General features: G+C 40.6%; 2 protein-coding genes across 2 annotated transcripts in view; one reads left to right on the top strand and one right to left on the bottom strand.

Moving 5' to 3' along the window:
• LOC117146940 (irregular chiasm C-roughest protein) overlaps positions 1-12,488 on the bottom strand; it is a 34,201-nt gene extending 21,713 nt beyond the window's left edge. Inside the window, exon 1 of the mRNA XM_033313590.1 lies at positions 11,731-12,488. The gene's annotated coding sequence lies outside the window, so the exon portion shown is untranslated. The remainder of the gene's footprint in view (positions 1-11,730) is intronic.
• On the top strand, positions 6,535-6,963 carry LOC117147079. Its single transcript, XM_033313842.1, has 2 exons — positions 6,535-6,684; positions 6,752-6,963. Exons 1-2 carry the CDS (start codon positions 6,535-6,537, stop codon positions 6,911-6,913), a joined length of 312 nt encoding a protein of 103 aa, XP_033169733.1. The 3' UTR covers positions 6,914-6,963.
• Positions 12,489-13,023: the final 535 nt, after the last annotated feature.

Here is a 13,023-nt window from a genome sequence, read left to right as displayed (position 1 = left end):
GATCAGCGCTTTAATTGCCACATGAAACATACGCACACAAGCGCACATTCACACTAATGCCCAACACATTAACAACTCACCGACACACACACCCACACACACACACACACGTGCAACGCATATGGATGAGCTGTGAATTATTACACGACACCGGGCGCATCTAATTAATAACAAAATTTTAATCGCCCAACGATAGCCGAGCATTAGCTGCCACTCCCACTTGGGCAAACGCCCACAACGACACACCCACTCAACTCCCCCCCTCCCCCCTTCGCGCGAAACAAAATACTCCGTAATGTCGCTGATTATTATTGTTATTGTTATTAGCGCTTGGGAATTTATGTGCAAAAATTTATTTGCTGCGTCGGCACTCAAATTGAGCATAATTTTTCATTTAAGTGGAAATTAATATTTTTACGCCCTAATGCCACGGGCCACGCCCCTTCCCTTGCTAATTATGTCACGTCGTTTCGCAGGACGATGGAAAAAACAATATTCGTTCGAAGGAAAAAGCGCGCAAGGAAACGATTTTGATAAATATATTAATGTGCCAGGCAAATGGCTGTTTTTGCTCCCTCTTCTGCTTCCTCTTCCTTCTCCTGCTTGGCTATGCAATATTAATTTTGATAGATATATATATATAGATATATATCTATAAATACTTTGATATAATGTAGGAAAAGGCCGGAATTTGTAGCACACTTTTCGGTCTGATTAAAGGATATTGAACAGGAAATTGAATGGGATTTTCAAGGCAATGATGAGTTGCTGGTCAGGTAAATGAATTTCAAGTGATTTAAGCATGTTTTTTACGTTCATTTAAGATTGCCTGATTAATTAATTTAATTGCCTGATATATTTATTTTTTTTATTTTATTAATTGGAATTAAACAAGTTTACTGCTACAGCTAAACACAGCACTTTTGGCATCGACTTTGAGTTCTGGGCAGCATATGCCTACTGCAGCCACGCCCATTATATCTCTCGATTTACCAGCTCCTTAGCCCGCTTTTCCATGGCGCTTTTCCCCGAAACCCATTGCTCATTGCCAGGGAGGGGCATAAATTTTGCTAAAAGTGCGGCTGCACAACCAACCGACCCCCATCCGCCAGCCATGTTGCTCTATTTGTCAGCTCGTGAAACAATCATAACACCAGTCGCCTCACAATCCCCCCTCCCCCCTAGGAAGCCGCCAGGAACCCCCCTTTTGTCCCGGCTCTGCTCTTGGGTTGCAATGTTTTTTGGCTTCGCATGTAACAAGCGATCTCCCCTTTCGTCCTTTGGAGCCTCGCTCCTGCCGAGTTGCATGCATTTGTCATGCTATTTGGCCAGGACATCGCCACACTGAGGAAAAATATTCCAGTATCTGATTTGCTACGTTCATTGTTAGATTGGATTTTATTTTCAATTTTTTGAGAATGCTTTCCCTATTGCCGCATAGATAAGAAGAACAGCGGTTGCTTTCTCTCAGTGCATACCCACAATGAACCCCCTTGCTGCCGAGCTGTGTGAAAAATTCATTGAATCATATGACAAGACAGAAAACGCATTGCCTTTCTTGTGGCCAAAAATATGAGACACGGGGGTGTGGCAGGGGCTGGGTAATGATAACCAGGCCTAAAACAGATAGCAGCCCAAACATTTCAGCTCGCACAGACCCTCCTATGCGTTTTCTGCATTACGTCGGAGGGGGGCTGGCACTGAAATATTGCGTATACGCACTGGGGTATGCCGGATAGTGTGCATATACATATATACCACTGGCTGGGCGACAAATGGCGGCAGGGGTGCGTACGGTGAACTAACGACGCCCCAGCCACGACTTTAAACATCCTTATCGGCTGCAGCAGCAAAATTGAGGGGCAACTGAGGAGCTGGAAAATATAGAAAGGGGGTGGGTCGGCGGAGATAGTTTTGAATTTCATGAGTCCTGCGGGAGGATGAGGCGGCCACGCACTAATGGCTACAGTCTGCTCCATTTTGGCCAAAACTGCAATTATTAATGAGCATTCAGATACGTGGGGGCATGGCAATATACTCCGCTTTACACGAGAACGAACGACGAGCATTTTGAAAACAAGCCAAGCCGAATAATGCAATTTGCAAAAACACTAACTAGTGCTAATAAATTAAATGCAACCAAATAGAATTACCAAGAAAGTGTGTGTTAAGTCCTAGTTTAATATCAAAAAAAGGTAAAAAGAAACTGTTTATCTAACCAGCAGTGTAAAAAATGCTTTTATCTCAAAAATTTGCCTTGGCTTCTTGATGGCCTTGCAGGCGGCTTTAATTTGAATAATCGGAAAATGCCCACACATGTCAAAAATCAAAAGTATCCGCTCGACGCATTTAACTTTTCCAGCTTGCCAGCTTTTGATGTGAAATCAAGCTGAGCAGACAAAGAAGCCCACGCAGAAAAACACACAAGTAAGCTTTTGATTAGCCAAGTTAAGATGAGGGCCACAGTATCAAAAATCGGGCGATGGAAACTGCAAATAGATAGGAAAAAACAACAGCAATATTTGCAACAATTGCCCGAAACTTAAATAACTTAAAAAAATATCACAGCTATAGGATTAATGCTATTTTGCTCATTTTAAAGGTTTTGGTTCATCAATTGTTGCGCCACAAACAACTTAATCTTTGCAAGCGCAAACATACTGCGCATGCATTTCGATTTTTTAATACCCTGTAACTGCTACAGCGGCAGCAGCAACAAAGAAGACAGGCTGGGGCGTCAATAATACGCACTTTGTTTCCACTGTTCCACTTGCCACCCACTTTTTTGTTGCCCACTTTTAGGAGGGCGAGTAAAATAAAAGGAAAGCCAGCAATAAAGGCACTGCGCGAAATAATAACCGAGAAATGGGAAAAATTAAAAAAAAAAAAAATAATAATAATAACAATTAAAATCAGACAAACCACAAATTTATCAAATATATTAATTGATTTCAAGCAATTTATATTTTATATGCTTTGCTAACTATGCTACAGCATTCGTAGCACATTTTTTCTGAGTGTATGGTAAAAAAAAAATCAACATTTCGCGACATGGTACGCTGATAAAAACGACAATTGATGGGCGTACGTGGGCTCATTGGGGCATGGGCAATTGCTGAGTTATGTTTTATGACAAATGGGATGCTGGGGCGTAGGCCGCCGGGGGGCGTGGCCACCCAATACGCCCACTAATTGCCGCAGTTTCGGGAATTCGGCGATGGGAACAAACAAGATGCTTGCGAAAAAGTAACATAAGTTCAAGGTGCGCGCATCTTTAAGTTTGAGTAACTGAATTGAAAACCAATGGAATTTGACTAAATTTCGCATCTGAGAAATACAGAGTTGCATGGATGGGAAGCTCATTTCACATTTTGCTAATAGCTTGTGTATTCTTTTCTTTTCCTAATCCCGAATCTCGGTCAAGAGGAAATTTGGCCCAATCAGCGTTTTCCGCCTCGTGAAAACGCACAATTTTCTTGAGGGTTTTTATTTTATTTTTTTTTTTGTTTTTTTTGCAGCTTTCCCGATTGCCCTAAAATTTTTGATTTGCTTACGTTTTTATTTGCCCATTTTTCTGTTGTCTCTTTTCGCGCATTTTGTATTCCGCTTGTCATTCATATTCGAGTGTTTTTTTTTTTACGCCGCTTGTTGTTGTCACTTTTGCTGTGGTAAGCGTTACGTGTCCTGTTTAACTAATCAGCTGCATATATAATACATATACATACACATACACATGTACATATACCACACACACTCGCACGCCCAGGAGAAAAAGCCCGAAAAAAGGAAGAGCTCCGTGAAATGGAATAAAATGAGTGCGTTCGGCGTAAAATGACACGGAATTCCAAATATTCTAGTTATTTGAAATCACAATAATACATAAATACAAAACTATCGAGTTTGTTGCTCGATTTTCTAGATAGTATAATGCCTACAACTAGCATAGCGATTAAGTTAGCTTTTCTTCGAGTGCATCTGCGCTCAATTGTGCGGATTGTCAATCGTATGCAATTTAAATAAATTGAGTGTTTTATTGGGTTTTCAATTTGCCGCCCACCGCACGGAATTTCGCCGCTTTCCCCCATTGTTCCGTATTAATCATCGCAAATTGTGAGGCGGTGGTTTTGCAACACTGGCAATCGGCGGCAAATCGCAATAAAGCCAAGTTAGAATATTTTTCGGCGCGCAAATATTTATAATCAGCATGCCGATGTATCCATGCGCCCATTAAAGTTAATTTTTTGTTATTTTTTTTTTAATTAATTAATTGTTGTTTCGGCATTCGGCGGAATGCTGCGACACTCGCAAAAAAGTTACAGGGAATGCAATTAGCGGGGAAAGTGTTGAGGGATTGCTAATCGATTCAATTGTGGTCAAATCACAGCTGCATGCAAATCAATTGATTTTCGGCGGTAATGAAAGTGATGTTACTATTTTGGCTTTTACTTGTTTTCCATGTATTCATCGTGTTGCATGTATGTTTGTGTGGTGCACTAGTCTATTGCCTTTGCAATGCTCTAAGTAAAATAAACAAATAATTTGTATAAATAATGGTAATTTTCTTAAAATGCTACCTGTTTGTGCTGCTAACTCGTTTTTCGGTTTTTTCCCGCCACTCCGTCTCATTATCATTTGCCGTTTTTCTGTTGTCTTTTTGTTACCGTTTTTTGTTTTATGTTCTCTTTGCCATTATTTTGTGGCACCGAAATGTGTTTAACATATACATATACAAATTCATTAAAACGAAACAGCAAAGCGAATTAAAGGAAAGACGGCGGGTGTTGTTGTTGACACAGTGCGACTGTAAAAATTGCATTTGTATTTAATTTTCGCACAAAAAATAGTGCATATATGTATGTTTATGTATGTACATAATGCGGAGTGAATAAATGTTTTCACAAATTTGTTAGTGCGGGCTGCCTTAATATTTTACACGAGTGCCCAGACGGACATAAAAAGTTCGTAGTATCATTATAAATTTTTAACAATTGTGACAATTGTTGTTGCCAGGACAACGCACACAGCCATTGTGTCCTGCATCCTGTTTCGCGTCCCTACACAGCTGCAATTTTCACACGCTTGTTTGGGTTTAACAAAAGTAGCGGTGCCAGGAAAAATAATAATAATCATCACTGCCGCCGCCGTTTGCTGCCACAGCGCAAAAAATCATTTTAAATCGGTTAAGCACCAGAATTTAAGTTGCCATTTGATTACTAAAGATCACATCAAAATTCTACGCTTTTCCAACATTTCTATTTTTTTTTTAATAGGTTGAAACGATGTAAGCAACCTTTTAGCTGCATAATTTTCGTGCGCCAAGTGTTGTTAGGTCTTTGAATTTCCTAGACCCAGTGAACTGCTTGTTTTGCTTTCCAATACGAACCCTGCAAGTGGAGACGCAAGTTTTCACATATTTTCTGCGAATTGGGCAAAAATAAATAAAATTCGAGTTATAAACGAAAGCAAAAACAAAAGGGGATAGTATCCGGAACGTACGTAGGAATACGAATGCAAAGAATTGATGCAGAATTCGAATAATTTTATGGCATAGTTAAGTGTCTGCATAATTTGCTACCCATCTCTTTCTTGCTCTGCACAGGCATCTCTTCTTAGAGATGAGCACGTGATGAGCTTACGAAATGCGAATCGATGAATATCGCAGTCCAAGCGTTGCATAACAATCAGCAACCCTACCCATACCATTTGATCGGGAATTATGGGCCGTGAACCTCAGATTCACATAGCTGTAGGTATTTCTTTTATTGAATATCTACTGTAAGAATGTTGAAAATTCAATAAAAAATTCTTTTATTATTAGCTGGGAAATGTTCGAAAACAAAAATACCGCTCGTAAGCGTTCTGTTTTGGGGATTTTCTATTTCTTCAAGCCATCTCTATTTTTGCGGTCGACTTTGCTGTGCAGTTTGGAAGCCACCGTTCACTTTCCCACCTCCACCTCCCCCATTTTCCATTTCATTTTTCCGTTTCTATGCCTGTGGGTTTTCCTGTGTGCGGGTGTTTGTGTGTGTGTGTGTCGGTGTGCACATGACATGAAGCACAAAAGGTTCAACTGACTGTAAAACGCTTAAATTGATTTAAATGCAAAGTCGACCCGAGAGTCCGAGTTTGAGTCCGAAATGAATGAATGAGCGAATGAATGAATGAGTGGAGTAAGTGATTGGATAGTCAACGGGTTGGCCTAGCACCATTTTCCATTTTCCTGACCATTTTCCAGCTTTTGACTGGTCCTCAAGGCTGTTTTCCTTTTTGGCCCCTCAACTTGCATACCTTGCATCAAGAGCACGGGTGAAACTCCGAATTCTTTGCACCACTTATTTGAAATCGCGACATGGTTATTGGTGGAGTGGTCGCATTAATTAGTATTGCCCCCTACCACGTCTATCAGCTATATATCTGGTATTAAATGTTGCATTATGCGTTATGGTCATACTTTAAGCAGGATAAATTGGCGCGTCGGTGGCGAGTCACACTGACAATTCTGGCGTGCTTCATAGCGTTAAGAACCTATACAAAATGACCTCCTGGCGCAATAGGAAACGTTTGTGGAAGAAAATTTTGGCCAGATTGGCCCATCAATTGCCGGCATCACCATCCGAGTCAAATGAAGTATTAAAAAGGTCTAATTTGAGCTGGAAAGACAAGTACTTCAACCAGGTTAGAGCTGTAAGTAATCATTTTTTTTTTTTCATTTCTATCTTTTTTAACCCAATTTTAACGCATTCTCAAACAGGCCGCTGTACGCGCCAAGGCACGTGCTCAAGAGGCAAAAAACAAACCTACCGTAGATGCCAATGCTGCGGCCGTAAACGTTCCGAAGCCCGAAGAAATACCCAGAAGAATAACCAGGAGCATGACCAAGAAGCTACCTCTCGACAAGCCCGAACATGTATGAGATGATGTGAAATGTTCGTTTACCTCTATGCGTAAAATAAAGAGCCCACACACATACATGCATAGTTGCTTTTTTTGCGCACAACATTTCGAGGAAGCTCAATGAGCTAAAAAATCTCTTTTTAATAACTAAATTAACAAAGCGTAAGTACAAACTGAGCTGTGTATGTGTGCGCCTGTCTGCGCCTGAAGTTTGGCTTCATTTAACAATTTTAGGCAAATTAAATTTCGGCCAGCCTGCAAGCCAAAGCAATTTCCCAGCTACAAATGAGCAGGCATTTTCCGGGGGCGCATACCCCCCTCATCCACCAGCCGATGTTTGTCTGGCACACACAAACATAGACATACATATACATACATAAGTCAGCCATGTAGTGGGCCTAAAAAATATGAGTAAAGAGCCAGCCAAATCAATGAAACATTGCTGACTAAGTTGAAATATTTAAATATTTAGGCAATGTTCTAGAAAAGTCGCTGCTTACTTGGCTCACTTAAATGCCAGGTGATTTCTGAATCAATATAGTTTCGATATCTGATAGAGTTGCTTCGATACCTGATATTCCTCAGGATGCTCGTGATCGAAGAGTGTGTTTTTGCAACGATTTTCCATGTTTTGCAACCTTTCGGTTACTTTTTCGCCATTTGGAGCATAAGATGGACAGGAACATGGTCGGGATGTCGGCAAATAAACGCTTGTAGCTGGTTGGATAAAAATTGTATATGCAAATGAAGGCAAACAGCAGAAACAGACAGCGGCTCTAATGTGGAGGTGAAATGGGCAAGGGCAGGACGGGTCGGCCAGCTCCTGGACGGTGTCACTCTGTTTAAGGATGCCAGGGCCCTTCAGGGATAACGAAGGATGAGTGGCCAACTTCTTTCAGTGCCGGCCTTTTGCCTTTCTTTTGTTTTGTTTTGTTTCTACCGTACCATAATGTGCCCAGAGATACAGATATATATATATATATATATATATATATATATATATAGGTATGTTTGTACTATATGTTTTGTATTCCGTGACTCCTTCTCGTGACTGGGCCTATGAATTGAATTATTAAGCATGCTCTCTCGCTGCCAGGTCATTCAAATGCAGAAAGCGCCGGCAGCAAGCGACGCGATTTTCTGCTCAAATGGAGGCACAAACTTCGGGCAAAAAAAAAAAAAAGGAAAAACGAACATAAAAAACATGCCAAAAATCAGGAAAGAAAGAAAGCCCTGCCGGAAAAAACAGTGGAACATTTGCACAACGGCAAAGCGAAATGAAAATGCCACCCCTGCAAATAAATGAAAATTAACCAAAGTGAGACGAACTCAACTCAATCGCAGCTCAATTGGAGCCCTCCTTCGCCAGGCGAATGAAAATTAATAAAAAATTTAATAAAAATTAAGTTGGTTGGATATTTGACAATGTTTCTTGGTTGCAGAGACATGTGAAAATGTTGTGGACTTAAAATTGTAATTTAATACGTTTATTTGAAGAAATTGAGAGTGTGCTTGTGCAAAAATCGTGTAAAATACATTTAAGTTCAATAGAATTCGATCTATTTCAGCAAAATATTCGACCAGCCGGGAAAATGCGAAGAAATGGGGGAAAACTGCAGTTTTGTCCACTTTAAAAACTCGAGAGCTGACCGAAAACTTTGCCCTTTTCACAGCTTGGCCTGCATAGGCGTAGGAAAACAAGAAAAAGAGCAAGCTAAATGTATACATAAAATAAAAATAAAAATTACAAACAAGGACGCAAACTTTTCTAATCTAAAAAAGCACAAAGGCAAACACCAGGCGTTCGTGGGCGGTGGGCGGTGGGCGGTGGGCGGTTGGTAGGTGGGCGTGGAGTGTAGGCCAAGTGCAAAATAAAATTATGGTATTAAATTTTCATGTCAATTACAAACGGCGACAGCCAGCAACAGCAAAAAAAGTGTGAGAGAGCCGAAGGAAAAATGGGCGGGTGGAGTGGTAGTGGGTTTTCGTTAAAGCCAAGAAGCTGGCCATAATAAATGACCCCCGCCCCCGCCGGCAATTGCCACACCCCAGCAAAGCCACCCAATGAAAAGCAGGTGTCAAAAGCAAGTGGCGCACTTGCAATTACAACAAAAAGCATCAGGAGCCGCAAAAAGGCACGCAAATTTAAATGAAAATTCAGGAAAATGCTGAAATTATGGCGCACTTTTTTCGAGCTGCTGGAAAAACCAGAAGTTAAGCACATAATTTCGTTGTTTCTTCATAAGTCCTAGGCATTTAACAACTTGTATAAGGAAAGGAGCAACTTTAGTTCTACTTGTGGCACTTTTACTAAATATTTAGTTATCCTACTTAATATACTTTTTAGTAGCAAGACAGCACCTTCTTATTGGCCAGCATCTGCAGCAAGAATAGTTATGCTATTTGGCTGTTTGCATCATAAATATAAATACCCATCGATAGTTAAAAGCTGCATTTTTCAAGGTTGATTGGGAGCAATCGTACTTTGGCAGCAAAGTTTGGCACTAGTTTCTTGTTTATGTATATGTATTATGTATTTATATAAGTACCTATGCTCGTGAGTATTTTTCACTTTTTGCCAAGCTTCTTCCCGCTTTTCAAAGTAGGTAAAAAAACTTTTCCGTTTCCTTCTCCATTTTGGCCACCTACTTTTGGCCAAAACCAAGGGCTTCCAGCATTTTTTCGCATTGCCGTTTATTTCCCTTTTATTTTGTTGGCCAATTTCCGGTAATTCAGTTTTATGCAGCAAACTTTTCTATTTTTTTCCGCTCCGCTTTTCGCATCGTATTTATAAATAAATATGTTTTTTTTTTTTTGACGGTGGGTGTGGGTGTTGTTGGGTATTTTTTTTTTCCCTGGTACCCAAGGTCATTGAGATGTGTAAACTTTTGCCCATTTGCAGTTGGGCGAAGCAACAAATGATGATGAACATTTTTATGGGGCAGCACAGTGCGTTTCACGTCGTTAAATCACTGGCAAGGGATCAGAGTTGAGAAGTCTGTGAAGTTGTGTGCACTTTTACGGATACGGATTCCATTTGCTATGGCGCTGGATTTATTGTTCCACATTTCAGTTTCATATATTTTTTTGTTGCCGATTATTAAAGTCCACTGTGTGTGTTTGTCAATTTTTGAAGAACTACTACTACTACATGGTAGTCTAATCTAAGCGTCTAAAGTTACTATACTTTGTATATTTAACTTATTATAAAATTTATTATTTGAGAACTGGACCAAAGTTGATGAACTGCACTGTACTCTAAATATCTCGCTGGACTTTAAATTGGCTTAGATAATTTTCACTTTCACAGCATCACACTGCCACGCCCTCGCCGCCCACACCCAACTCCCACATTTGCCTTACTCTTAATTTGATTAGAAAAGTTTCGACTTGAAAAAAATCAGAAATTTTATGACTCAAAGAACGAAAAAAAGTGAAACACCAAAAAAACAGGAGAAGAGAGAAATATTTTTGGTCTGGTTTGTTGAGGTTTTCCACCCACATTTTTCCGAATACTCCGCCCCCCGCCCCCTCTCGGCGACCACCCCTTTTTTTGTTGTCGCTATTACCCGTTCTTCCTCGCCAGTTGCTTTGTTGTGGTCTTCACTTGAAAAATTTGATTGGCAAACAAGAATTTTGTTTGTTGCTGTTGTCTTTTGTCATTTTTTGGCAATTGGCTAAAAGTTAATGGAGTGGGAAACGCGCAGGGGTTTTTCACCGACTTTCAAGCGATTCGCTCGCGAACTACAATTAAATTGCACGGGAATCTAAGCCAAATGAAATCTCATCTGTCAAAGAGTTTGTCTGCGCAAAAGCGAGGAGCTTGGAACTCTTTAAGTTGCATACAAATAACTGTGGATAGTTGAAAAGTGGTTAGAAATTATCATGGATAGTACTAATATGTCATATTACAAGTAAAATAATTAGACAGAAAAGCTCACAGTGTACTTAAGAGAGAGAGAGAAGGTCAAACTATTTAATTAACTTGTGCAGACTCAGCGTTAAATGAGAAAAAAAGCCACTAAATAATTATGCATATTAAGTCAACATAAATAGCCCTTGTAAGCCAGCACACCCAAGTGAGTTTGCTCAGCTGTGGAAGTCTGGCAGTTCTGGTCATTCCATTAGCGCAGTCCGGAAGCGGAATCCGACCTCTGACCCCCGGGCAACACGTCCCACGTACCCACCTACCTTTTTCATTTCTTTTTAACACACTTATGACGTGGGCGCCTTGCCTAATTGACTTGAAACATTTTCGCCATGTACATACCACGGCCTCATGACATCAAAAAAAGAAAACAAAGTTCCAAGTCATTTTGCATTGATTGATTGATTGATGGCTGGATTGACTGATGATTGGCCCGGCTTGGGTTTCACTTGCACTCAAGCAACAGCCCCCCAAATGCAAGTTAAACAAAAGGAAAAGCTCGCAGGGAAAATGGGGAAATAAAGCATAGCATACTTAGCTGCATCAAATATGAAGGAGAAACATTTTTCGGTCTTGAGTAAAAGTCCTCGAGCCCAGCTCAGACCTCTTAACCCTTGCCAGCCCCTCTGGGCTTTTTTAAGTTTACCCATCGCACATAAAACAAACATTGTGAGAGCTCCTTCAAGGAATTGGAATACGTAAAAACTAAAAATGTTTCAGGCTAGTCACAGGTTTTCAGGCATTTAGGAAAGTCTGTGTGTGTGTGCTTTAAAACTTAAATTTAAATAATGTGCTTAAAAATATTAGATAAAATATTAATTGTGTTAACTGAAGCTTAGTGCGAATTGAATTTAACTTGGATTATTTAACAAGTTGCACACCACTTAAGTGCTTTAAACGCGACTTACCATAAAGGAAAATGCCCAGGAAAAATGTGGAAAGTTGCTCGCTGCTGTGTTTTTTTTTCTCAGCTTTTTTGTTTTCTGCGGTCCTGCGAGGTGGCTTTTGTTGTTGTTGTTGTTGTGACCAAGTGGATATCGTGTTTGGCCTTGGAGGCGCTGCTGTTTCCCCCACTCAAAAAACGGGTTTATGTCGCCAACTTCTACTTCTAGAAAACGCTTCTCTTTCCTTTTTTAGTTGTGTTGCGTATTTTTTTCTTTTTTTTCTTTTTTGTTGCAGGTGCAACTAGCGTCGGATGCTGAATGAATGGGCTGGATATTTCTCTTTTGCAGACCGGTTGCACAGGAAGTTGGCCAACACACACAATAACACAGGCACACACAATAACAAAAAAAAGTAATTAATTTTTTTTTTTTTGTTATGTTGAGATTTATTGGGTATTTTTTAGTGATTTTTTTTTTTAGAATTTTCGTAGATTTTTTTGAGGATTTTATTTTCGATTTTTCGGCATGGTTTCTCGTGACTTATATTATAGACTTGTTTAATTCTAGGAACAAACACAGATTGCACTTTCAAAAAATTTGGTTGCTGGCATTATGCGATTGTTGTTTATTTCATTGCGATGCAGTATTTGTGGTTGTGGGGCTGTTTTATTATTTAAATTTATGTTGTGCTTGCTGCTGTTGTTGTTGTATTTGTGGCTTGTTGTTGCTGCGAGCGTCACGCAACCGAATTACTCGACATCGGAACACGTACTAAAAACTTGTTATAGGAAAATCGCTCTTTGGCCGTCGCTGCTGTGGCGTCTCGGCCGGCGTCGACGTCGGCGTTAACAGAGGCACACGCGCATGCAAAAACAATGTGAAATGCTTGGGGGGGAAAACTGTTCCCGCTTGGGACCCCCTCCCGCAGCCGCACGGCATGGAAAAGTGTTCCCAAAAAGTGGAGTTCGCGTGCCGTACTGCCTGCTAAAAATAAAATACCCGAGCGTTGCTCCCTCTCTTTCGCTCCGCGGCCTGTCCCTCTCGCTCTCTCTCTCTCTGTCCGTTGCCCTGCTAGCATGTTGTACTAAATTTAAACGAAGCGAAACGAAGGCAGCTTCGTGCTTTCAAAACCAGGTCGTTGGCTGTCGGCTGCCATGTTAAGGATATAACAGTTCTGCTTTCGGTAACAGCCCAGCGTTTTTTGGAGCCTCCTACATATGCACATGCGAAGATATCGGGGGGCTTAAGTGATATTATAGCCCGGCATAAATTAGCCATCGGGCCCGACGCATTAAAATCTTGATTGGTGGCCGGCAG

This window comes from Drosophila mauritiana, chromosome X (genome assembly GCF_004382145.1).
Source record: "Drosophila mauritiana strain mau12 chromosome X, ASM438214v1, whole genome shotgun sequence".
Taxonomy (NCBI): Eukaryota; Metazoa; Arthropoda; class Insecta; order Diptera; family Drosophilidae; genus Drosophila; species Drosophila mauritiana.
The sequence above is the reverse complement of the archived record's forward strand: the minus strand, read 5'-3'. Positions and strand labels throughout refer to the sequence as shown.